The sequence below is a fragment of the Corapipo altera genome, unplaced genomic scaffold, assembly GCF_003945725.1.
Source record: "Corapipo altera isolate COAL_440 unplaced genomic scaffold, ASM394572v1 23b, whole genome shotgun sequence".
NCBI classification, from domain to species: Eukaryota; Metazoa; Chordata; class Aves; order Passeriformes; family Pipridae; genus Corapipo; species Corapipo altera.
In genome coordinates, this window is record NW_020884885.1 from 7,013,823 (window position 1) to 7,037,522 (window position 23,700).

Below are 23,700 nucleotides of genomic sequence, written 5' to 3' on the forward strand. Positions count from 1 at the left end.
GAAGACTTTTCCCCCTTTGCCTTATATTTGATGTTAAATATGAGCTGTCAAATAGCTGTAGAAACCCTGTGAGAGTTTGGAGAAATCATCGACTAGCTGTCTTAAATTACTGTGAGAGGAAAGTGATTCTGCGCCTGTGCCAAAATTGATCTGGGATCTCTGCCATCAGTGGGCACCTCCAGCTCTCACAACTGCCTCTCAAGAGGCTGCAGAGCCTATGCTGGTTCTGCTGCCAGCGCTCTGCTCCTCTGCCCCCCCAGGCTCCCTGCTGCAAGTTTTGTGGCCCAGTTCAAGTGCCTGTACGTCTCCAGACCTCGTATCACCATATAGCTAGTATTGCTGAGGACTTCTGTTGTTATAATGGTATTGGTGAAATACTATATTGTCTCCTGGCCTGTGGCTTCCTGACTGACTCGCCTCATGGTTTGTGATGCACAAGATCTTATTATCATGTAATTTCCTACTACGGCTGGGCTACGTCTGCTCTTGGATGGGAGAGCTGTTTAGCCGGATTTTTTTTTTCTCATTATGTGCAGAATAAGCATGTGTAGTGTAGTGATGTAGTGATATAGTGGCTTCAGCAGTTAATATTGCTTAATTTAATTTATGGAATCCATAAAAGGTCCAAATGTGGATATTGTGGAAAGAGTGCAAGTTGAGCAAGGAACATGCCATATTATCTAACTGGATGGCTAACTTTTGTTCTCAAGAGCTGAAGAGAATCCACTGTCATCAAATACGAAAAGACTTTGGAGCCTGAGTTAGGTGATGTGATGGTTATTGTTCTCAGTGTCTTGTAACCCTGTGAGCTGAATTGCTTGTTTCAAATTAGAGAGTGTTACTTCAAAAACATTATTGATATAATCAAAGGGAAATAGGTCTGTATTGTAATAAGACTGTTCCATAACTGTTCCATTTTCATTAGAAATGGTTGAAAAATCAGGTTTTTATTTTTTTTATAATAAGTCTTGCTGTTTCTAAAAAGGGTTTTCAGTTTGACTTAGCGACTTGAGAATTCTAAAAAATAAGAAATGAGTTCTAAAAAATACTTATTTCAACTGCAATTTCTCACTACTGAATAACCACTGCTTTTAGTGATTTTAATAATATTTAATGCAATAGCTGACTTCCTTTTTTCATATTTTAGTAATAGTACTAGGTACTTTTGTTTTTATGTAGTGAGTACTCTTACCGAAAAAGAGTGGGAAATTATTCTATAATTAAAAAGAAATCAGACTTGACAATTTTAACAAGGATGTTTGAATATTTCGGAAAAAATTGTATGCTGTTATTTGTGTTAAAGCTTATATGAGTTTCTAACATAATGTAATTGAAGGCAGCACTGTTACTAAAAACATTTCAATAACAAAAGATCCTTCTGGCTCTGCTGAGCCCTTAACATCCCATATGTAACAGAAATGAGAGAAGAAAGCAACAAGCTGTTTTCTTTAGCTTTTTGCCTCTGACTGAGAGCCAGCCTCCATGTTGTGGTTGAAATTTGTGGTGAACTTGGTTCACACTGCACTCTTGCAGTTGTGCATCTGACTGGAAAAGTTGGTGGGAGCTGGAATGCTGCTGTTTGAATGTCCAGATTGCTCTGTGGTGTTAAAGCACAGGTATAGATTTTAGGACTACAGAAAGTAACAGTAGATATCAATAATTGCAATGTTCTGTTAGGTCCTTTCTAGATTGTGAGGGTTGCAACTACGCCAGGATATCCCTCTGTGTGTGGTTATTCAGAACTTATAGTAGTGGATAACTACTTTATTTTGGGATTAGGCTATGATAGAATGTTTGACCAATCTCCTTCTTTTCCCCAAATTAACGTGTTGTCAAAAAAAAAAAAAAGGCAAGTCTTTTTGTGGCACAGAACAAGTGCATCATTTCTGCTTTTGAAATCAGTGGGAGGTGGAGCTGTGACTCAATCTATACAGCTCTTCTTCCCGGCCACAGTTGGTTGGAAAATACTGTGGTCCAGGAGCATCTATGCGTTGGGAGGCATACAGACTGGAGCATTAGTGTTGCCTTCTATAAAGCAGAGAAAATGGGATCATCAGCTTATTCCCCTCTGGTAAGTGAAAATCAGCAGTGGGGCAGGAGGATCTGTTCGGGTGTCTTGGTTGAGATTCATGAAAAGCAAATGCTTGGGGAATTTTTATCCTTAAAAGTAAAATGCATCTACAGTGGGCAAATTTATTAGTAAAAGCAGCAGACAGATGGTCTTGGTTAGATGGAGATGTATCCCATCAGGAAGAGTAGAAATGGTAGGGCCCCCTGATGCTGCCATGGTGTATCTGAGTAGAAAGTGAAAATGACTGCTGGGTTTTATTACCTGCCCCTCTCTTGGCTCTTTGTCCCCAGGATCGATTCATCCGAGCAAACCCACACAGGAAGGTTGGAATCAGGAGGAGGAATTATGAAAGGCCATATAGCACTGAAGATGAGGTACTGTATAGTTGCATGGACAAAGTTGTAGGGTATAAAGGTTGGCTGTGCTACCTGCAATCTTCCATGAGCCGTTCCTGTCTCTCCCTAAGTTTAACTGTTGTTGTTGTGAGAGGTGATATTTTTTTAACGGTTAAGGGAGTATTTGTTTCTTCTGTGAGTATGCTCTCTAGAGTGCAGAACATTTTCCATGACTTACGCATTGGGAAGGCAATGAACTTGTGGTTTAAATGCTGGGCAAGGAACTAGGAGAGCTGGATTTTAGCCTTGGTTTATTGTGGCATCATTACATGATGGTAATCATATCTCGTAACACCCAAGGCTTAGTCTTTAAATTGTTTTTCCTTTACTTTATGGAGGCATATCAGTAGTTAAAATGGATTATTCTGGTGTCTGCCACTTTTCTAAATGCTAATTTTTATGAAGATGAACTGGTAAAAGGTGTTGGAAGGTGCTGAATATGGTACATACTGGATAAGTTAGAAATTATTCTGTTTTCTGAGTAATGTCTGGATAAAAAGACATTAAATAACTTAAACAAAAAGTAAAAATTTTATGATGTATTTTTTTCCCTCCTGAGTTTCCTGAATCTGCTCCCCAGGTGCATTCAGTGCAAAAGTATGAGGCTAACTCTTTAATAGATCTGGAAGAACAGTGAATTCACTAACTGCTAGCACTATAGAATAATAATTAGGTTTATGTCTGCATATTTGCTTAGTACTTAAGCCATCTCATGAATGAGTTTTCTCCAAACTGCTGGACATGGATGGTACTATCGCTGAGAATGAAACATTAATCCTCTGCATTTGGGATGTAAAGTTGACCTTTCAGCAATTTGGATTGTATACTCCTTTCATTCTCTGTCTCCAGAAACACTGCTGCCAAAAATTCTGCAGAAGCTTTAGTGATTCCTGTTTTCTTGAGTTCTAGTTTTCTGACAAACCCTGGTTTATGTACATATATCAGTTCTCCATGCTGTGTTAATGTGGTTTCATTTTGAATAATGGAGACCCTAGCTATGAATGACGGGTTATCTTTACTCAGTGTCACACAGTGCCTAAAAATATAAAACAATACAGCTTCTTCAATCTTATGCAATTTCAAATTTGCACTGAAATGCGAGAGCTGCCTTATAGGGAGCTGTCCTATGTGTGAACTGGAAGAAACCTCTGATTTCAGCCTGCTTTGTGCTGGTATAACTGAAGAGTTTTGGAATCCTGTTCACTTCTAGAACTGTTCTTACCCTCTTTTAGTCCTTTATTTCATTTTAAGGGTCAGGTATTTTGGTATAGTGAAGAACGTTATGGTGTTACATATCCCACAGCCAGACTGGCCAGTAGCAGTGATATCTTGAGCAGGGCATTCTAATATGGAGAGTGTCTTGTCCTGTTCTGCAGAAATGTTACGTGGCAGATGGACAGCAGTCCCTGCTGGAGGAATGAGGGCATCCCGTGGTCCCCAGGCTGGCACACTGGGCAGTACTTTACTGTAATCCATTGCCCTCAGCCTGAAATTTAAGCAGCAAACCCTGTAGCTTAAAAGTAGCTGGGCTTTAAATGGGCAATTATTGAATGACTTTTTAGGTGAAAACTATCTTGTGATATTTCTTCCTACTCCTTGCATGAAAACTTAACCTCCAAAACCTAAATCTTTAGACAACTGAATCTTAAACATAACTGGAATCTGACATGATATAATGTCAAAGAAGAAGGAAGTATTTTTTCTCAGAAAATGTCTCAAATAGTTAAAATAAAAGCATATTCACTACATTAATGAGAGATTGGCCTTTGTGATGCTATGGAATAGGTTATGTTATTTATATCTGAGTTATTTGCTAATATTGCTAATAATTAAGGCTTTTTTTTCATTGTTCTGCAGCTGGAAGTACCTCAGTTGTGCTGTCTTACTGTAACAATTATAAGCATGAGAAATGTCCGCAAAGCAGATCTGTGTAAGTATCACTGATGGTCTGCTTATAGGTTAGCAAGAAAATGACTGCCATCTGATTTTAATGCTCTTGTACACTTGTTGCTTGGATTACAATAATATCTCATTTTTTTTGGCTGAAGAAGTTGTATCTGTTTTCATTTAAACTCAAAATAATCTAGAAAACAGTTAACAGAAGCTAAATAGAATAGAAGTTCAGTTTTGAGAAAGTAGTTATCCTTCCCTTAACTGGCTGCTCTGTGATATTTCCCTTTCTCCTAACTCTTCAGTGCCCCTTTATCCACAGGTTGCCCATTTCCCTTCTGAAAGGGGCATCTTCATGAAAGACACAGGAATAATTAGTAGTTGTGTTAGATGCTGCTGTGTTTGTCTCTTCATTGCTATATCATTGTGGATGACTTGTGATTACAATTAGAACCAGGTCCAAAAAATCCTCAAAAAGAAATACTTCATTTTATTTTAAAAAGAGACATTTCAGGAAGTGAAGTTGTACATAATTTTTTTTTTTTGGAGCCTTGCAAATAGTTGAAAATAGGAGTAAAAAAAATCACAAGAGACGGAAGACTTAGTTCAGTACTTTTGAAATGAAATATTTTGGCTTTTGTTATCAAATAGAATTAGTGCTTTAAACTGGCTTTTGTTTGGAACTGACATAAATGTAAATAAGAAAGTTAAATAGCTCTAACCCCAGACTATTTTCCTTTGTATCTAATGAAATACTTAGGACTTCTCAGAGGTTAATATTTTCTATCCCTGATTGGGCAAAAGAAATAATAACAAAGTACTGCTGTACTAATCAAGCAACTTTTTGTTAACACAGGGAGCCAAACTGATTGCTATGTCAAGCTGTGGCTGCCAACAGCTTCATGTCAAGAAGCCCGGACAAGAACTGTATGCAACTGCAGGAATCCTGTCTGGAACGAAACTTTCCACTTCGTGATACAAAGTGAAGTAAAGGTGGGATCTGTGGCTGTGATAAGGAGCAGGTGCTTTCTAAAGGGGGCATCTTCACCTGCTGCATGCAGGCTCTTTATGAGAGTCTTGAGGTTCACACAGCTTGAACTCAGTTACACTGAAGAATAGGATGGTAACAGGAAAAATGAGTGTAAGCTCAGAAGGTTATGGAACATTTGAAATAAAGCTGAATGCTTCTTTCTGTCCCAGAGCAGTTGTAAAAAATTGCTAAAATGTTTGCAGAGTTAGCAGAAACAAATGAGCAGTCAGAGTGCAAATGATACAAGGCCTAGACAGAGGGTCAGCGTCTTATTGTATAGTAGTGCTGCATCTTCTCACGCTGTTATGGGTATTCTGAGCCTTGAGGGACTGCAAGGGAAATCCCTACAATTGAAATCCAGTTAAAAGAATTTGTTCATGTGCTTTAATTTCTATTTGCAAAGGGCTAAGTTTTTTCCCTTTTTTATTACTTTTTGCTGAAATGTCAAAATTTCTCAAGGTGGTAATTGTGAATCCACAAAGGATCTGATAAACAGCATATTCTGTCCAGTGCATGTTACCATCATGCCTGTCACTTAATGCTGCCTGCCCCTTGACCTCTTGTTCATTGCCAGATCTGATGACTTACCTCTTCTAAGGTAGTCCCTGACTTTGCAGTCTGAGCCGCAGGGGCTGTGAGCTGAGCTCCACACTGTCTCAGGAGTCTGTCCACATTGAACAACATGAGGTCTGCAGGTTGGCTCTTACTAGAGCTTCCTTTTGGGCTCAGCAGTCCCAGAATATATATTTTGCCTCCTTCTCTGCCTCTCTCCTCAGAACATCCTGGAGATGACAGTCTGTGATGAGGATATTTTTACGCCAGATGATCAGCTTATGACTGTTCGCTTTGATGTAGCTAAAATCCAACCTGGAGAAAAAATTCACTTGAATTTTGAGTTGAATGCAGAGGTGAGTGGACAGATAAAATAATACTCTTGCTCAGAATTTTGTCCCATTGAAGTTGTTCTCACACAGAAATACTTTGTTGAAAGTATTTAAATGCTTGCATTTTAGGAGAGAGGTCAGAAACCACACTCTGTTGTGATTGTAAGTAGATACAAAATGGATTTTATAGTCTGAATTTTTTTTTTTTTTAGATTTCAAAACCACTTTTTGTTAAAAACAGAGAGAGCAAAAAATGAAGAAACTGATCATTAGGGATCTCATTGCGGTTGTAGGAGACTGACAGAAGCTGATCATTAGGGATCTCATTGCTGTTGTAGGAGACTGACAGGGGTGGGAACAAACCTGACCCCTTTCCAAGCAGCTAGGGGGTATTTTCTCTCAGCTTCATTAGGAATTTTGTCCTGCTCTTTCAGATAATGTGCTTGGTAATGAAACATTTCATTCTAATGATAGTATCTTAGGGTTTTTTTCTCCTTCTGATAAACGACTTTAGGAAAAAAAGTCTCAACAACTCTGTTTATGCTCTTTTGTTGTAGGGTTAAAAATTTCTTTTAGAGTGGCTGAGCCAGCACAGAATGGACAGACCTTGATGAATGAGAATCTCATCTGTATTTTATTTTTTCTTCTAGGTCAGTGTCTGACCTAAGAGTTTTACTTGCTGCTTGTATCTCAAAGAATATTGTGTTTGGTTGTATTAAAGTGGAGATAAAGAGTATCTTATTAAATGTTATGTGGGTGAAGTTGCTAAAAGGACAGGTGGAGAAATCAAACTCATCTTTTAAGAGAGCAGAATACATACTCAGATTACTTTCTGCAAAACATAGCATCTTCTCTATTTGGAGGGTGTGTATTAGTGGAACTTCAGGGCTTTTTCATGCCTCTGACAAGGGTTTCAGTTTACAGTTCCTAGGAACTGGTGTGCTCCATTTATTTCTAAACCACTGTGTCAGGCTCTTTGGAAAATCCTCTTGCCTGTTTTTTGTATAACTATTGCTTTGAAGAGTGTTTATTAACTACTCTTCTAGAAGGCCAGTCCTTACTAAGGATTGCTTAATAAACCTGTTCCAGCTCGCTACAGCCTTCCTTAGAAAAAGCCTCATATGACTGATATTGTTTGAGGTGTGATTCAAGCCATGAGTTTGCTCTGAGGCATGTGCTGGGCTGTCTTAACCCACTGGTTTAGCAAGGTGGAAGTAGGGGAGGTCAGACAAAGTGAGCTTTGTCTCAGGAATGTCTTGGTCAAGCTGTCCTTCTTTGAATCATGATGAATTGATGCCTATGAGGCATCACAGGTTATGGTCTGTGAATGGAGTTTTGGAAGACTTAGGATTATTTTTTTTTAAAGTGACTTAGTAATGGAACAGGCTGGGCAACCTTAATAATAGGTTGTACTGACAGCTCTGCCCATAATGATTTCTTTCATCTATCAACGTATCCTAGAAGAAGAGCTGAGGAGGTCAGATGGGTAATGTCAGAACAGCAGGATTGCTTTGCTGTACCTCTTGCTCACTGTGACCTAACAAGTCTTTGCGTTTTTATGCTCTGGGTTTTTCACCCACAAAAACGTGACTGGGACTTAATAGAAATATAATTTGTATGAGTGTGTGTAAAACATCATAATAAGAGTGGGAACATAAGAAAAGCACTATTAGGCAAGTATTCTGAGCCATGGTCTTCTGAACCTTATTTCTGCTGTTCTTTGGACAAGGTTGAAACAGACTGTCATTGAGTTTGGATAGTACAGACTGGTCACAGTCTGATACTTTATACAGTCTCTCTTGCATCTGTGCAAGGTGACTGCTTTCTAAAATCTGTGTCCCAGCCTTCTATTACAGATTGTTGCAAACAATCTAATTCTCATGAAACAGAGACTTTGGGAGAAATTAGCAAGCAGAACCACCTGCTGCTGGGTTACATACCACAGATCCAGCCATCAGAGATGTCTCCTTCACTGATGTGAACTAGTAAATACAACTTTACTCTTCACCTTTACTGTAGTGATGATTTTATCACGGCAGCTGTATTATCACACTTGCCTTTGTTTTCACAGTAATTTCACAAAGTTAAAGTATGTGTGCAGCCAGACAGAAGCAATATTTTGCAGTAAATGTTAGTTGTTCTGAAAATGAATGAAAAATGTTGCCATCACTTGTCATAAAGAGATTTATATCTTCCAGTAATTAGTGTTTTCCTGCCTGTGGGTGATATAGAAGATCTCTCTGATACATGTTTTTTGTGTGATATTTCCTGGATTGGCAGTATCCCACACAGCAAGCAGCAAATGGCTGGAGTGAAGTAATACAGTTATTCAATCCTTCTTGTGTTGTTGATGTGTTACTCTCTCTGTTGCTATTCTTGTTCTTATATTCTTCCCTCTCTTTACTCTTGATTTGTTTCTCATGAGCTCTTTCCCTGATTCCCCTTCACAGCTCCAGTCATCTTCTTCCCTTCACCCTGGTGGTTTTTAGTTTCCAACTTGGTCCCTTCTCCTGCCTTTTTTTTAATATTTAATCACTATACTCTGCAAATTATTTTGTTTTAACCCAGGCACACTGCTCATTTATTCACCATACTAGGTCCATTCATTCTTAAGTATGTTCTACATGATTCACCTGTTATACCTCCCTTTCTTGGCATTGATTGACTCATGTCTTATCCTACTAATAAATGCATAATGGGACCTTCACTCCCTATTCCGTGATACTTAATTCTCTTCCTTTTGTGGGGAGAGCTGGTTGGTAAACAGTGGAGTGGTGGGGAGACGTGAAATGAAAGGGTGGCCACAGAAGACTCCATCCATTTACATTATGACGTAGAGAGAGTGAGAATGAAAAAACTTTGCAAGAGAGGGTTATAAAAAATTCATCAGAGCCCTATCAAAGGAAAATATTTTTTCATTCATTTTCTTTACATTAAAAATAAATCTTGTTTTCAGAACCAGGAAGAACTAGAAGTGGAATTTCTACTGGAAAACATGTGAGTAAAGCCTAAATGTTACGGAATTTGTCATCAGAAAACTGCATTTTTAGAGAGGTAATGCAGCACTGGGAAAATGGCCCCACGTCCTGGTGCTCAGACATCGTATCTCAGCATCTTCCCCATGGTTGCTTTTCTCTCCTGAATTTGGTGCAATCCCTTCTTGAGTGATAGCCTCATTTATTATTTATAGCTGAGAGAGTGTGTTTATTTTGTAATTCAGCCTAAGGAGAGATGATATTGATCAGGAGAGGTAAGAAAGAATGAGTGTCCTTGGGAGGTATGGAACAGTGACCACGAGAAAGAGGGGAAAGATAGAAGTGCTGATGGTACTTGCCAGCTAGAAAGACTGAGCTCAGAGAACTATTTGCTTTTAAAAGCTTAGTTTTTATATACCCACTTTTAAATAAACCTTTTTGGTTTTGCTTTTCAGCCCAGGTGTATCTGAGAAGATCATTACTAATGGCGTACTAGTGGTAATTATTTTTTTTATCCAAATGTTCTTATGATAGGGCAGAACTGAAGGATGTGGTTGGAATAGCTATGCCTTTATTCTGTTTCAGATGAGACACAGGTGTGGTTGTGAAGTTCTGAATTTGTTTGGGGCTATAGTGCGTTCTGTTTTGGGAGGGACTTGGACCAGCACCCTACCACAATGCCAATGAGGTGCTCAGTGTTGAAATGGCAGTAAACAAGGAAAGTTGGGAAGGGAGTGAACCAATGTGACTGCAAGGTTGACTACTGAATGTCTACCCTGGAGCCAAAAGTTCTATTCATACCATGTCCAAGTGTGTGATGCTCCTTTGCTGCTACTTCTTCTTATGCAGCAGCATCTTGGAAAGTTTCACCTTCATCCAAAAGGTATTAAAGTATAGGCCCATCAGTCCAGTTGTTCTGCAGAGCTGTAGGTATCCTTCAGCTCACTCTTCTGTAGATAAAATTTAAAGCATGGCCTAGCTAGGGAGAAAAATTTCTTGCGTTAACTGCTGGGAATTGAATGGTATTTAAACGTAATGGGACAGATCCCTTATTATATTGGCTCCCTTGACAGCAGTATTGCTTGCAATATTTATACAAGATAATCCGCTTCTGTAATTTCTTTATGTCCACAGACTATCATGGCTGAGTGCAGTGTTTCTGTAGGATCCCTAGGTCCTCAGTGAGAATCCTGAACTGTTTCTGTGACCAGTGATTTTATTGCTTATCTTTTCCAGTCTCGCGAAGTTTCCTGTTTGGAAGTACATGTGAATGAAACAAAAATGAAGAACTCTTACACGGGTGAGGTTACTGATTGAAATTGTTTGTCACTGCTTTTTATGCTACGGGAAATGCAGCTGAATCTAGATAAATACTTGATCTGTTTTAGTCTCTTTTGCATCAGAGCTGCTTGGGGATTGAGGTGTTTCCTGAATTACCTAGTTGCTAATAGTGAGAATTCTCTGAAGATGGCATAACTGTGTAGCTTAAGGGAAACTGTGAAGGTTCTCCCAAGGCTAGGAGACTTGGAAACATCACTGCAGTGTGATGGAACTGAAATATTGTGGTGAGAACAGAAAGCAAAACAAGGGAGACACAATTCTCAGGAGGGCAAAGACTACAGTGGAAACTCAGGCGGTGTGAATGCTGCTAGTGGCGTCCACTGTTTTAACACATACTCTCTGTCACTTGGCAGGATGTCAAAAATGAATGGTTTAGATTGCTTAAAGAATCACTGGCAAAGGTATCAGCTAAAGCAGGTTTAATATAAATTTGCAAAAGTGCAAGAAAATTTGATTGCAAGGTTCACTCTATTACTTACTACATACATGGAACACACAAAGGAAAATCAAATTAGAATCAGTCTAAAATTATTTACGTGGAGACTGAGGAGGCTAAAGATGGAAAAGGGTAAGGGTGCCAAGGAGTGAGGAAGACCCTTCCATTGAGTCGTGAGGTTCAGAGTGGACCTCCTTGCCAAAATTAGTCTCAGACTTGATCACGGCTTATCCCTAAAGGATTTAGTGGCACTTAATCATTGTCTAATTTAACATTGACAAAATGATTCAATAGCATTTGCTGTAAGCACTAAAGTAAGTAATTTAATTATGAGTGTAAGATGGTAACATTCATACTACACCTGCTGTGGGGTATTTAAATCAATTCACACATGCATGCACACAAATAAGTATGGACAAAGGTACCTGTTAAAAATTCTCCTGGAGGTCAGTGAAATACTTACGTTCAGATGCCTTTGCATCTCTCAGTGGGTGAAAGATTGAGCTTAGAGGACGGATCGGCCTAGACCCTATTGCCAGCTTTTGGGATCAGTCCTCTGAGTATCACTAACTTGAGAGCTGGAGAAGGCATCCTGCTTAGATGGGGGTGCTGGTGCAGCCTGCTGCAGTCTGGGTGAGTTCAAAAGACCTCACTTAGGACTGCTGTTTTAAGGTCTCAAGATGATTGGCTTTAGCCATCATTCAATTTCTATCCTGGCCACCATCTCTGTCAGTAGTTAGCAGAGTTTTCCTTGAAAAGTCCAGTAAAAATAATATTCTTCCACCTGGGCTGTGATTCAGACAAAGTTAAGGTTCCAAGGCTGCTTATTAAACAACAGCAGTTTGTTAGGTGACAGAAGCTAGTGGGAACAGACAGTGTTTCTGATTAGCTCAAGGGGACCTTAACTGCCCAAGAGCCATTAATCAAGGCTGAGAATTCCTGAGATAGTAGTGAGGCTCCAGGAGGAGGGAGTAAGGGCAGGGGATGCATAGGGGAGAAGCTGCCTATGCACTGTGTGGTGCAATGCTGCACCAGCCTTCTGCTTTATCAGTCAGGCCCTTGTGCACATTGGTTAGGGATGAGGAAAAACATTGCAGTCCAAGACTGAAACTTTACTTGGGGCATTTTTATTTCTTATTTTTCAGGGCTAATTAACATCTCTCTGTGGTTTGCTTCTTGTTCTTAGGCAGAGATTTCACGTTCACAATGAAAGGATCCTATGAAGAAACCCAGGATGTTTCCATAGGTCCTCACTCCAGACGGGGAAGCAGTGAAACCACTAGGTTCCACTATATCAAGCACAGTCAACCCAGACTGCTCATGACACTGCCAAAGGAGCATGTTTTCTGTTGTGTATGTTTTGCTTGTGGATGGTGATAACACTTAAAGTAACTTTTGGGAGAAGCATCATGAGTTAACCCTTCTCTGGTATTTTTGTACCTATGGTTTATAAATAATTTTCTCCTTATAACATTTTCCCCCCTATTTATTTCAGCGTGGCTCAGCTAGAAGGGAAATGGGTGTAAGTAGTCCCCTGGCTGTGCCTCTCTATTCCCTGGACTTGGGAAAGGAAGTGACAGTCATGAGAGTGAGTATCCTTTGACAGCATTTGGAATTCTTTCAACAAGTGTAAACTATATATGTAATATCTGGTTGGGTGTTAATTTTTTATTAAAAATATATTAACTGAATTATATGTATGTTCAGCTCTGCATACACTTGGAAATACAATTGTTATTTGAAGAAAAAATAGGATAGTCAGAATTACTGATTGATTTAAAAGTATTTCAAAAGCAGGATCCTAGTGATAATTGTGTGCTGAAGACCTAAGAAGACATCAAAGATATATCATTAAACTATATATTTGAATAATTACTAATACCATAAAACTTGCTTTTGAAAAATTTTAGTTCTATTAAATATTTATGGTGTTTTCATTCTTGATTTTCAGGGGGAATCTTATGAAGTGTCTGTGAACGAGGAAAATGGGTAAATCTTTTATTTCTTTTTAATGATTACTTAGGCCATCTCCTATCCTTTCATAATATCATTTTTAGATGAAAGGAAGCTACAGGTGGGTTCAATCCCTTAGTGGGCTGTTCACTTAAGAGTTGGACTCAATGATCCTTGTGGGTCCCTTCCAAGTTAGAATATTCTGTGAGATTCCTGGTCTTCAAGTAGCTAATTTCAAAACTAAGAATAAAGTTAGTAATTGGATAAAGATGGGGGAAGGGTTAATAAGATGATGCAAGCTTTTGAATTGGTTGGTAAGTGCTTAGAATAGAACAGGTGGAAAAACACAGTGTTTTTCCTAATGTTGGTGCTTTGTCATTTTGATACTTAAGAATCCCTGTGTCTTGTAACCTTTACCTATAATAGATACACCTTTATGTGTAACACGTTTCTGACACGTTTCAATGAAACACATAGACATTAATTAATTTATTGACTGACTTGCAGACATTTTCGGAAGGGCAACATTACCCCCTACTGATGAGTTAGCTACATTGCAAGCCTTAGTTGCAGGTGGATGATAAGCAAGAGATTTCTACTGAATTCAGAGAAGACGCAAAATAATCTTTTGGTTGAAAAAACCCCCTGAAACAGTAGCCCTGTGAAAATATAAGTTATGGAATTAATGAAGATACACATGATATTTATAATAACGTACACGCTTTATTAAGTGTGATATTAAGGCACACACTTAAAAGACATCTTCTGACTGAAGTAGTTGCAGCACAAGTTTTTTGTAGAGATAAGCCTAACTTGATATTAGGGTCCTTTTACCTAAAGTGTTTTAAGTTTAAATAACTGCTTACACTCTCACTGTGCTTCAGGAAACATATACATAGCAAGAGAATGTGAAGAGGTGTCCAGATATCAGGGCTCAGTGTGAAACAACTTGAATTCAGTTAATTTCTTTGGTTTTAATAAGCAGATAATTTTATTTATTTAATTTCCTTATGATTATGTGAAATAGTTCAGGACATAATTTTGGCCTAAAATCTCCACAGGAAGGCGGAAATAGAGTGTCTGTGATATCCATATACCTTCCTTCATTTGCGCAGGAGAACCTTCATGTACAGGGAAGGATCCTTTCTTTAAACTGGTTTATTGTTATTGCTTTAGGAAAGGCCTGCAGGTAATGTCTTGTACTGCTCTTATGCTCTAGTTGCAAAAATTTAGATGTGCGGTTGGGGTTTGATCTATGTGCAGAAGAGCGGGATTTCATCTGTAAAAGGAAGAAAGTGGTTGCTGCCGCTCTGAAAAATGTTCTTCATCTAGATGAAGACCTGCAGGAAGATGAGGTATGTGGGACAACATCTTGGGAACTTGAAGCATTATGATCCACTTTGAAAGAAGTGGATATGATGTACTTGCATGAGTACCCATATAGCTCTTCTACGTATTCTAGACAACATTATATAGGCCAGATTGTCATTTGCACATAAGACCATATCCAAGAATTTTTGACAGAGAGGATGAAACATGAGGCTGGTTATAGCTCCTTTATTCTCTGCCAACCTCCATCCTCACTCGGGGCCCCCAAAGACCATATTTCTTGACACAAAGGTATGTATAACCAAGGTTGGGGAAATTTGATTGCTTAGACTGAGACCATTTCTCCTGTTTGACACTTTTCTCTGCTGCTATATAAGGCTTATAGAGGAAGGCTGCAACTCTCCTGTAGCACACTGGTATGGTAGCATCTGTCTTGTGTGCTTTTCAGTGTTACCTCTTGCTTCCTCCTCTCCTGGGGATCCCTGAACTCAGAGGTAGCTGCTGTGTTACTGGAGGACAGTAATCTGCTATGGGGCTGGTGGTGCTTGAGCAAGAGTCCAAGAGAATGTGCCTGTGTGGTATTTCTTCCACTGCTCTGTTTGGGTCCCAGCACATCCAAGCCTTGATTCTATATGCAGGACACCATTTGTCAACCAAGTCAAAGTGCTCATGAACTTAAATAACAAGTAGAATAGAACTTGTTATTATTAAATCAGAATAAAGAGCTACTGAGTCATATTAATTAAAAAAAAAAACACAAAGCAAACCAGAATCCCCAGGCAGATGGTAAAATACAATGAACACAAGACTAAAGGTAGTGGCATTGTATGATCCTAAAACTGAATATTTGTTGTCTCAGTTTTTGATAAGTGCTACCTATGGGGAAAAGGGAGGGTGTCTAACAGAATTGCTGCATCCTTGAGGAAAGTACAACACACATGGCATTAGTATCCGGGAAGGTGGAGGTAATTTGGGTTAGAAGGATGGTGTTAGATCTATAAAGCTTTGCACCATCTGCCTGGGAAATAGCAATGTTGCAGAGGAAGAAAAAATTATGCAGGCTGCTTTTGCTCTGCTCCTCTGACCTCAGTTTTTAAAACCTCACGTTTTAAAATGTATTTTGAGGCAAAAAGGTGAGGAAAAATTAAAAACATTGAGAAAATCTGAAAATAGATTATGCCATACAAGAACCATACTTAGAGCTTCTGACTCACTAAAGCATCACTGATCAGGAAAATGCTTTCAGCATACACTAAGTCCCACCAAAGTTTACATAACTCAAACACCCACCTAGGCACTGCCATGAAGGAGGTGAATTGAATTAAAACCTACCTGAATCAGGTGTTGCTGTTACTTTTTCTGCATGGCCATTACTTCTCTGTTTCATCTGGTGATGATCAACTCTTTGTGTGTTGAGCAGGTGCCAGTGGTGGCAGTCGTGACCACAGCAGGGGGAGTGCGATCCATGACAGCTATGTTTGGCAGTCTTCTGGCTCTCCAGGAGTTAGGTGTTTTGGATTGTATCTCATACATCAGTGGTTTATCTGCCACAACATGGTAAGGAAAGTTGGGCTTGTGCTTGCCATTTGTGTTAGCAAAGTGATAACCTGGTGGAACATTTGCCTTGCTGATGAATTTACCCAGCACGATGCTTGGCTTCCTTTTGGTATTCATTTCATGGGACTACTTAGTGCTGTAGCCCTTATTTCTTCTAGTTACAAGAAACAAATTGAATGAGAACTACAGTATTTCTATAATTACACTGAAGTGTTTGCAGAAACTAAAAGAAAAAAGCACAAGCCGGGATGGTTTACCTGTAACTGTTATCTAGTTGCACGTTACACTTCAGAAATCCTCTTGTAGTATTTGTCAACTCCTACACATCTCTGAAGAGTAGACTTTAAAAGAAAAGCCCTGAGAAATATGGAATGTGGTGAATTACCAGAACGCTCAGTGCTGACTGCCTTGCACAGCTAGGAGGGGTTGAGGGATTTAGAAACATTTTGCCTCTGGAGGGCTGTTCTAAAAAGATACATGAAACGGAACTGCAACAAGTAGTGTGGAGATGAGAGGGGGTGACTGGAATCTGCCTGAGCTCTGGGAACTGGCCCAGCTCAAGTCTGGCCCTATGTATGCCAAGAGTCTGAGGTGACCCACCTGCTGCATGCCCAAGGAGGGGGCTCTCACACTTGGCCAGGGCAATATTCACCACCGAACTCCAGCTTAATGTTTCACACAGCGTCTGATGCAGCTGAGGGAGCTGGCCTCAGACAGAAGCTGTGGCTTGAACCTGGATATTGAAAGGCTGAATCTAGTAAAAGCTTGTGTTGAGTTATTAGTATTGCTTTATTACCCTTACGATTCTGATAAGAAACAAGCTAGGATGATTTTGAATGTTTCTATACAGCAAAAAGAAATCATTGTATGGTCTAAATTCTGCCTGAGCTTTGAAGTGCTCTTCTAAGGTAAAAGTTGGAGAGCAAGAGCCCTGTCTAGCCTGAAAAAAACCCAACTCTGTGTGTAATAAGTCCAATGAACTGTCATGTACCCTGTCATGACTCACAATATCTTTCTTTTATCCAGGACCATGTCAAAGTTATATGAAGATGCAAACTGGTCACAGAAGGATCTCAGAGGGCCAATTAGTGATATCAGGAAACATGTGATCAAGAGCAAGCTGCACTGTTTCTCATTGGATGATATGAAATACTATGAAAATGAGCTTTGTGAGAGAAAGCAAGAGGGGCATAAGGTGTCCTTTACAGATTTATGGGGACTCTTCATTAATCGTATGCTACATAATCAGGTATTTTATATTATATATATATATCATGTATTCCAGAGTATTTCTAACTTTCCACATCTAAGGTTCTGGATTCGGTTACAGGAGAGGTTATCAAGACTTCTGAGGGGCTCATTCTTTTGCTTTTTAGAAGAATAATAGCACAGTAACACTAAAATGTAAGCATCTAGGGTAGATGTCTGAGCATATAAAAAATTCAAAATGTTAAGAAAGCTTTATTTTCAAGCCAAGTGATCATTCTAGTAACACATAGAGCAAAGATGGCTCTGACAGAATGAAGTTCAGGCACAGCAATATAAATCTATACGAGCAAACAAAACTGTATTGAAGGAAATGGGTCCTGCTTGACTTTTCTCTGCAGCACCTCCAAGACAGCTAAATATTTTTTTTTCCTTAAAGCAAGTCATATCCTAGTGACTGTACAGACAAGTTTCTCACATTGCCCTGTCCCAGCACATGAAGAAATTCCCATGAGCATCAATGATAGTGCTTTGGCGAAGGCTCATGGCAGATAACACCTGAACGCATTTGTGTGGCCAAACAACTGAAGTTGCTGAGGTTTAGTAGATATTTCACTGACAGACCATGCTTGGATACTGTATTAGATCCATGCATCATGTTTATCTTTTACAATGACTTCTGTTCTTTTTAAACAGGAAAGTACTCAAAAACTCTCAGATCAGCAACTAGCAGTAAATCGGGGGCAGAATCCACTGCCTGTATACCTGTCCCTCAATGTCAAGGATAACTTTAGCACTTTGGATTTTAAAGGTAAAGATTATCATACAGCCTTCTATACCTCTAAAGAGTTTCCTTTTAAGTCTGGTTAGATGCCAAAAGCTTTTACTGTAAGTCCAAACCAAAACACCTTTTAAATAATTTCTTTTCCTCCTGTCTTCATACCTGGTTTCTTACTTACATGAAAAACATGCATCCTAATACTGTGGAAGAAAGATACCTGTGTTGTAGACACTGCCCTGTGAGAGATGGACATACCTTTTGCTGGCAGCCTTGAGAGCCGCCACTGCTGCTCTTTTTCTCTCTTGTCCCCACCTACTCCTCACAACCCCTTTTAGCTGCTGGGTCTTCTGCCCAGGGAGTAGTAGTCCAAGAGAGCTGTGAAGAGGGAGGAAGAGGGTAAAGAAGGGAGAAGAAGGGAAGATGTAGAGAGGGGTGAGAGCAGGAGGCAGCTCCCCACAGCCAGAGAGGATCTGAGGAGGGACAGCTGCCCCTATCAGTGATCCTGATCAGTATTCCCACAGTGTTTTCTGGCCCAAGTGGAGCAGGAAGCCCTGCAACTGAACCTGATCATCTGCTTTTAGGCACATCTCCAGTCCTAGTCTGTTCAGCCAAGGTTTTTTTGAGGGGAGGGGGTTTGGTCAAAGTTTTTTAGCCTCACAGGCTGTGATTTTGAGAGTCTTAAGAATGAATGGTAGCTGGTGTCATTGCTGACTCAGAGGAACTAAAAATGTCATATCTTGTGCAGGGCCTTAGCAATCAGCCCAAATTTTTGCTTCCTAGTGCAGAAATGGATCTGAACCCCAGCCTGAATGGATTTTCACAGTGTTAGTGGAGGAGCTGAATTTGGCTTTTGCATGCATGTATCTAACATGAACATGTAAAAGGTCATCTGTTTGTTTCAAACCATGGTGGTTTGAAATGTCTGTCACCACCATGGTGAAGCTATAGGCCTTGACCTTCCAGATTTTGATTCTTTAAGCTGCTTTTTACATGTGTTCAGGTGGCTGTAATAAATCTGTTTTGATACATTATTTGCAGAATGGGTGGAGTTCACACCTTACGAGGTGGGTCTCCTGAAATATGGGGCCTTCGTTCGTTCAGAAGATTTTGGTAGTGAGTTCTTCATGGGTCATCGGATGAAGAAGATCCCAGAGTCCCACATCTGCTTCTTGGAAGGTAATTTGCTATCTCCAAAAAACATCACCTTTATAGTTGGCTACACAGAGGTGATCTGCAAGTAGCAGCACTTGTACACCAGATAATGTATCTAATGTAATTTCAATCTCAAATGAATGAGCCAAAAGTGACAAAAGAAGAAACAAATTCTTCAGGCAAATGTGATTAATTTGCTAAACATCTTAGGTTAGACCAAAATAGAACTTATGTATACACTCACATGTGCACGCACACACACACACGAGAACTAATCATCTGAAATATTTAAAATCACAACCTGACTATTATGCACAGCCAAGTTTCTAAAATGACCTGGTCGTAAGCCAGATATTATGGGAAATGGCATGGCATTTGATATTGATGTGAGAATTCATAGTACTTAATAACTAAACCAGAAACTGAATCCAAATAGATTGCCATAACTGTGCTCTAAAAATTCAAGCGAGTATTAAGTATGACACTTTTTTTTTTTTTAATTTTCAAGGCACATGGAGTAATATATTTTCCCAGAATTTTATGGATGCTGTCTATCTCTCGGGTCATTCAGAGGATTTCTGGCACAGATGGACCCGAGACACTGAGCATGACATTGGTTAGTTGTTTAGATTATTTTTTTCTTGTATCTGCATTATCTTCACACTTCTCTGAAATGTGAAACCTCACATTTGGTAAAGAGTTTGTCTTTGTGTCCTATTTCTGGGTTAGGAGACAACAAGCCCTTGGGAATGAAGGAAAAGCAGGAGAGAAACAGTTGCACTGGAAAACAGGAAAAAACATTGTGCTACTCACTGTGCAACATCCCCGGGGAGTGTTGCTAGTCACAAGAGTGTTACCAGAAGCCTTTTAGGGAGGGAGAGGCCAGACAGGGAACAACAAGGTGATGGTGTGACACTGAATGCACCTCTGCCCAGAACACTGTGCATGATGGTGCATGCACTCAATCACAGATGGGGCTGGTGGCCACAGCAGTTTGGCTGCCCAGCACCCCTTTCTTTGTTGTTATTAGTATCAGAGAAACATTCTAAGCAAATGCAGACATATACCCTCTTCTTCTTTTTCCTCCAGAAGAGAACCCTGCTCTGCCCAAGAAGCCGCATGAACAGACAACTTGTTTATCCATTCCCAAAGGTTACCCTTCTAATACTCTTCGAGAAATGATGACTGGACGGCCAGTGGTTTCAACTTACCATAATTTTCTCAAGGGCTTGCAGCTACATAAAAAGTATTTAGAGAATGAGAGCTTTTGCATGTGGAAAGGTAATAGTAAATTGGTTTAGATGCATCTTTGAAGATGTTTTGAGTGCTGATACTTGCTGAGGACAAATACTTGATAAGTTTTATCATAAAGGCAAATTTTGATTAGTATTATTTGATTAATATATTTATGGAACTAGTTTTGCTGAACCCGAGATGATTTACTGCTGGTCTTGTTTCTGTCTTGGAGAAACCACAGTAGGCTTGCTTGAATTTTTCCTAAGAAAAGCCATGAAAGAATGACTTGCAGCTTCCATGGAAGTAGTGGAATAGCCACAAATTTACACCAGTTGAAAAAGCAGCATAATGTATCATTTTGAATGAAGCCAAGTCTCAAAACTGCTCCCTCTTACTGATCTCAGAGTTGAGCTATAGATGCTAAAATTATGTCAAAGACAAATATTTAACTGTGGGCTTTGTGTCAAAGACTAATACATGTGGACTGTCTTTTCTTTCTTCCTTTGCTATGCTAATTTGGAAAAGAAATGGACTTGGTCCTGCAGTAATTAATAATACAAGTTTTGACTTTCAGATACAGTGCTGGATTCTTCTCCCAATCAGCTAAATGAAACGGGTGACTACCTCAAACTGATAGATACAGCCTTCTTCATCAACACCAGCTGCCCACCCATTCTGAGGCCAGAGAGAAAAGTGGATGTCATTCTGCATTTAAATTACAGTGGAGGATCACAGACTCTGGTGATGTTTTAAAGCAGTGATTCTTTGTCTGTATGACTCCAGCAGCTGAATAACCATGACAGCTCCCTCTCTCTCTCTTTCTTTCCCCCCCCCGAAATTTTAATTGAGTTAAACGATCGTATTAGTGATACTATTCAACACTGTGACCATAATATTTCTATCAGGACTGTTTTCAGTACCTTACTGGGACATACACATGAACATAGATACAATAGAAGTTCACAAATGTCCTATTCTATGCGTCTCTGCAGACTGTCATTCTGGTACCAAGTTCCATCATAGTTAGTTAAATAACTTTTACAGTGTAATTAGTTAATACACAATTTTGAAATTTTTGAATGAAAACTCGGAATTTTTCTTTTATGTGTGACTCTTGGTGTTGGCATAAGTTTCACCCAGACATTTATTTTGCTGTTTGAAGAAACTTGAGGGCTGTATCTGATTGAAATGAATGTAATTTATTTGTAAGAGGATTTGAAGACATAGATTGTTAGATGCACTGAATGCAAACATTTAAGAACCTGTCATCAGACAGGTTCCCTACTCAAATCCTCTAAATCAGAAAAATGCTCTGAATATCACATAAATTTCAGAAAACAATAACCTTGCTTTGAAAATTTAAAGTGTTAGCAAATCAACCAAATTTCTATTACCAAGGATCTATTAAAATCAAGATGATATGCTTGTTCCAGTGCTTAGTTAGTATTATTTATAAACATATAAATCAATCCCAGATTGCCTAGTGCAGCAAAATAACAGTTATGGGACTTGGTAATCTTATTTCCACTTCTCTTTTTGTTGCAACTCTCCTGTCTATTGAACCAGCCGCTGGACCTATTCTCAGAGTACTGTTTGGAGCATGGTATCCCATTCCCCAGCACAGAGCTGAACCAGGAAGACCGGGAACATCTGAAGGAGTGCTATGTGTTTGAGGATAGCTTAGAGGCACCAATCTTGGCCTTTTTTCCACTGGTGTGTGATACTTTCCAAAAATACAAGGCACCAAGTAAGTTAACAGCATTAATAATTTTTTGAGGTTGTCACATCCAGTTTATTCATTGAATTTGTTCCTCTTCCAAAACAGGACACTTGCAAGCTTCTGAGTTGGCTAAATTAGTATGTTTCCAGTCCTGTTGTGATGCATTTAGTGTTGGTCAACTAATCGGGGATTGGACTGAAGAGATTCAAAATTAAAAGCATGAATAGCTATACCTTGAGGGAAACCCCCTTATCTGGCAGCTGAAACAGTTTGTGTTCCTTTGATATTAAAGGAGAAGAGGCAGATATTAAGTTATATCCACTGGTAGCTAACACTGTCATCAGACAGTCTTGTAAAGAGATATGATATTTACTTGATTAACAAAGGTAGAATTTCTCCTATTATTTTTTTTTTTTACATGAAAAAGAATTGAGAACAGAAAGCGCTGAAAACATATGATGAAGCAAAGGCTTTGCCACGGTAGCAAGTTGCTTTGATACTTGTAATTTTTTAAAATTGCTGTATTGTTTTATTTAGTTCAGCAATAGTAGAAATTTGTTTGTTTCACCAGAAAAAAACCTACTTGGCAAATTCAGTTTCAATTTACGAATACTTTTGCATGGCTCAACTCCAATTTTTTTCTTGCTAATTTTGTATGATCCAGGAAACTTTCCTCAAAAAATGAACAAAAATCCATGTATCAGCTTATTGGAAAAGACCTCATGCAGTTCATCATCTTATGTATTCTGCTGCATGTGCTTAAAATCTCAGCCACCTGAGAGGGAGGATTCCCAATCCAGGAGCTTCCTGGCAAAATTTTCTACCAGTTGGTAGATAAGAGCTAACATCTCAGTACTCAATTGGGAAGTTAAACATACAAAATTCCAAATCTTAAAAAATGAAATATTCTGTTGCAAAACTTTGATTTAGAGAGGAAAGCATTTTACGTGGAAAAATTGTTCAGTTGGTCACTTCTGGATCAGCTGTAACTGTAGTCAAACAGCAAGCTTGTATGTTTTGTTAGTGCAACAGACATAGTACCTATGCAGTAATTAAACCTTGAACCATTTTCAGGAGATAATTCAGTTTTGTGTGTCTGTAACTGTGTATTTTGCATTGCTTGGTAGCAGTTTTCCACATCAATAACATTGCCGTGTTCCTATTCCAGACATGGAGCGCAGTCCCGCAGAGATGGAGCAGGGAAGAGTAGACGTGTCCAACTGTACTGCTCCGTATGGCACTGGTCTGCTTACGTATAGTGAAGAGAATTTCAATAAGCTGCTTAACCTGTGCTGCTACAATATCCTGAATAATAAACACTTAATTCTTCAGGCTTTTCAAACTGCAGTGGAACGAAAGAAGCGATTTAAAAACTATTCATCACCTCATTCACATAAATTCTCTTAAAGTATATTTTGTTGAATCTCACCAGGAGATATGTAAATGTTTTGGTACTGGACTAATGAATATTAATCTGCAAGCTCGCAGATGTTCACGATGGCAACAAAATTTGATATGAACTCCTTTGACTTCTGCAACAGTGTAGTGGTCAGTGTGTAGCTGCTGCTACAGTTTTATTCCCACTGCCATCCAAAGCACAGACAGGGGAAAGTTCATGAGATTTTCATACTTGTCTTAGAAAAATGGTTGCTTAAGAAAATGTATTTAACTGATCATTCTTAGATCTTTACTGTTGTCTGTAACAATATACATACATTGTAATAGCTACTGTTCAAATACTAAG

General features: G+C 39.1%; 1 protein-coding gene across 1 annotated transcript; it reads left to right on the plus strand.

The window, feature by feature from the left end:
• Nucleotides 1-2,044: 2,044 nt before the first annotated feature.
• On the plus strand, nucleotides 2,045-23,700 carry LOC113946614 (cytosolic phospholipase A2 epsilon-like). Its single transcript, XM_027642176.1, has 21 exons — nucleotides 2,045-2,071; nucleotides 2,362-2,445; nucleotides 4,324-4,396; nucleotides 5,213-5,349; nucleotides 6,163-6,294; nucleotides 9,227-9,267; nucleotides 9,701-9,743; nucleotides 10,482-10,545; nucleotides 12,209-12,375; nucleotides 12,518-12,610; nucleotides 12,974-13,011; nucleotides 14,195-14,330; nucleotides 15,725-15,861; nucleotides 16,888-17,110; nucleotides 17,764-17,878; nucleotides 18,887-19,024; nucleotides 19,509-19,616; nucleotides 20,090-20,281; nucleotides 20,811-20,977; nucleotides 21,803-21,983; nucleotides 23,125-23,700. The coding sequence occupies exons 1-21, from the start codon at nucleotides 2,045-2,047 to the stop codon at nucleotides 23,361-23,363; spliced, it is 2,535 nt and encodes an 844-aa protein (XP_027497977.1). The 3' UTR covers nucleotides 23,364-23,700.

Coding starts and splice junctions, on each gene's coding strand:
- LOC113946614 (XM_027642176.1), top strand. CDS start 2,045: ATGGGATCATCAGCTTATTCCCCTCTG. Junction 2,446..4,323: donor CATATAGCACTGAAGATGAG/GTACTGTATAGT, acceptor ATTGTTCTGCAG/CTGGAAGTACCTCAGTTGTG. Junction 15,862..16,887: donor GGTTTATCTGCCACAACATG/GTAAGGAAAGTT, acceptor TCTTTTATCCAG/GACCATGTCAAAGTTATATG.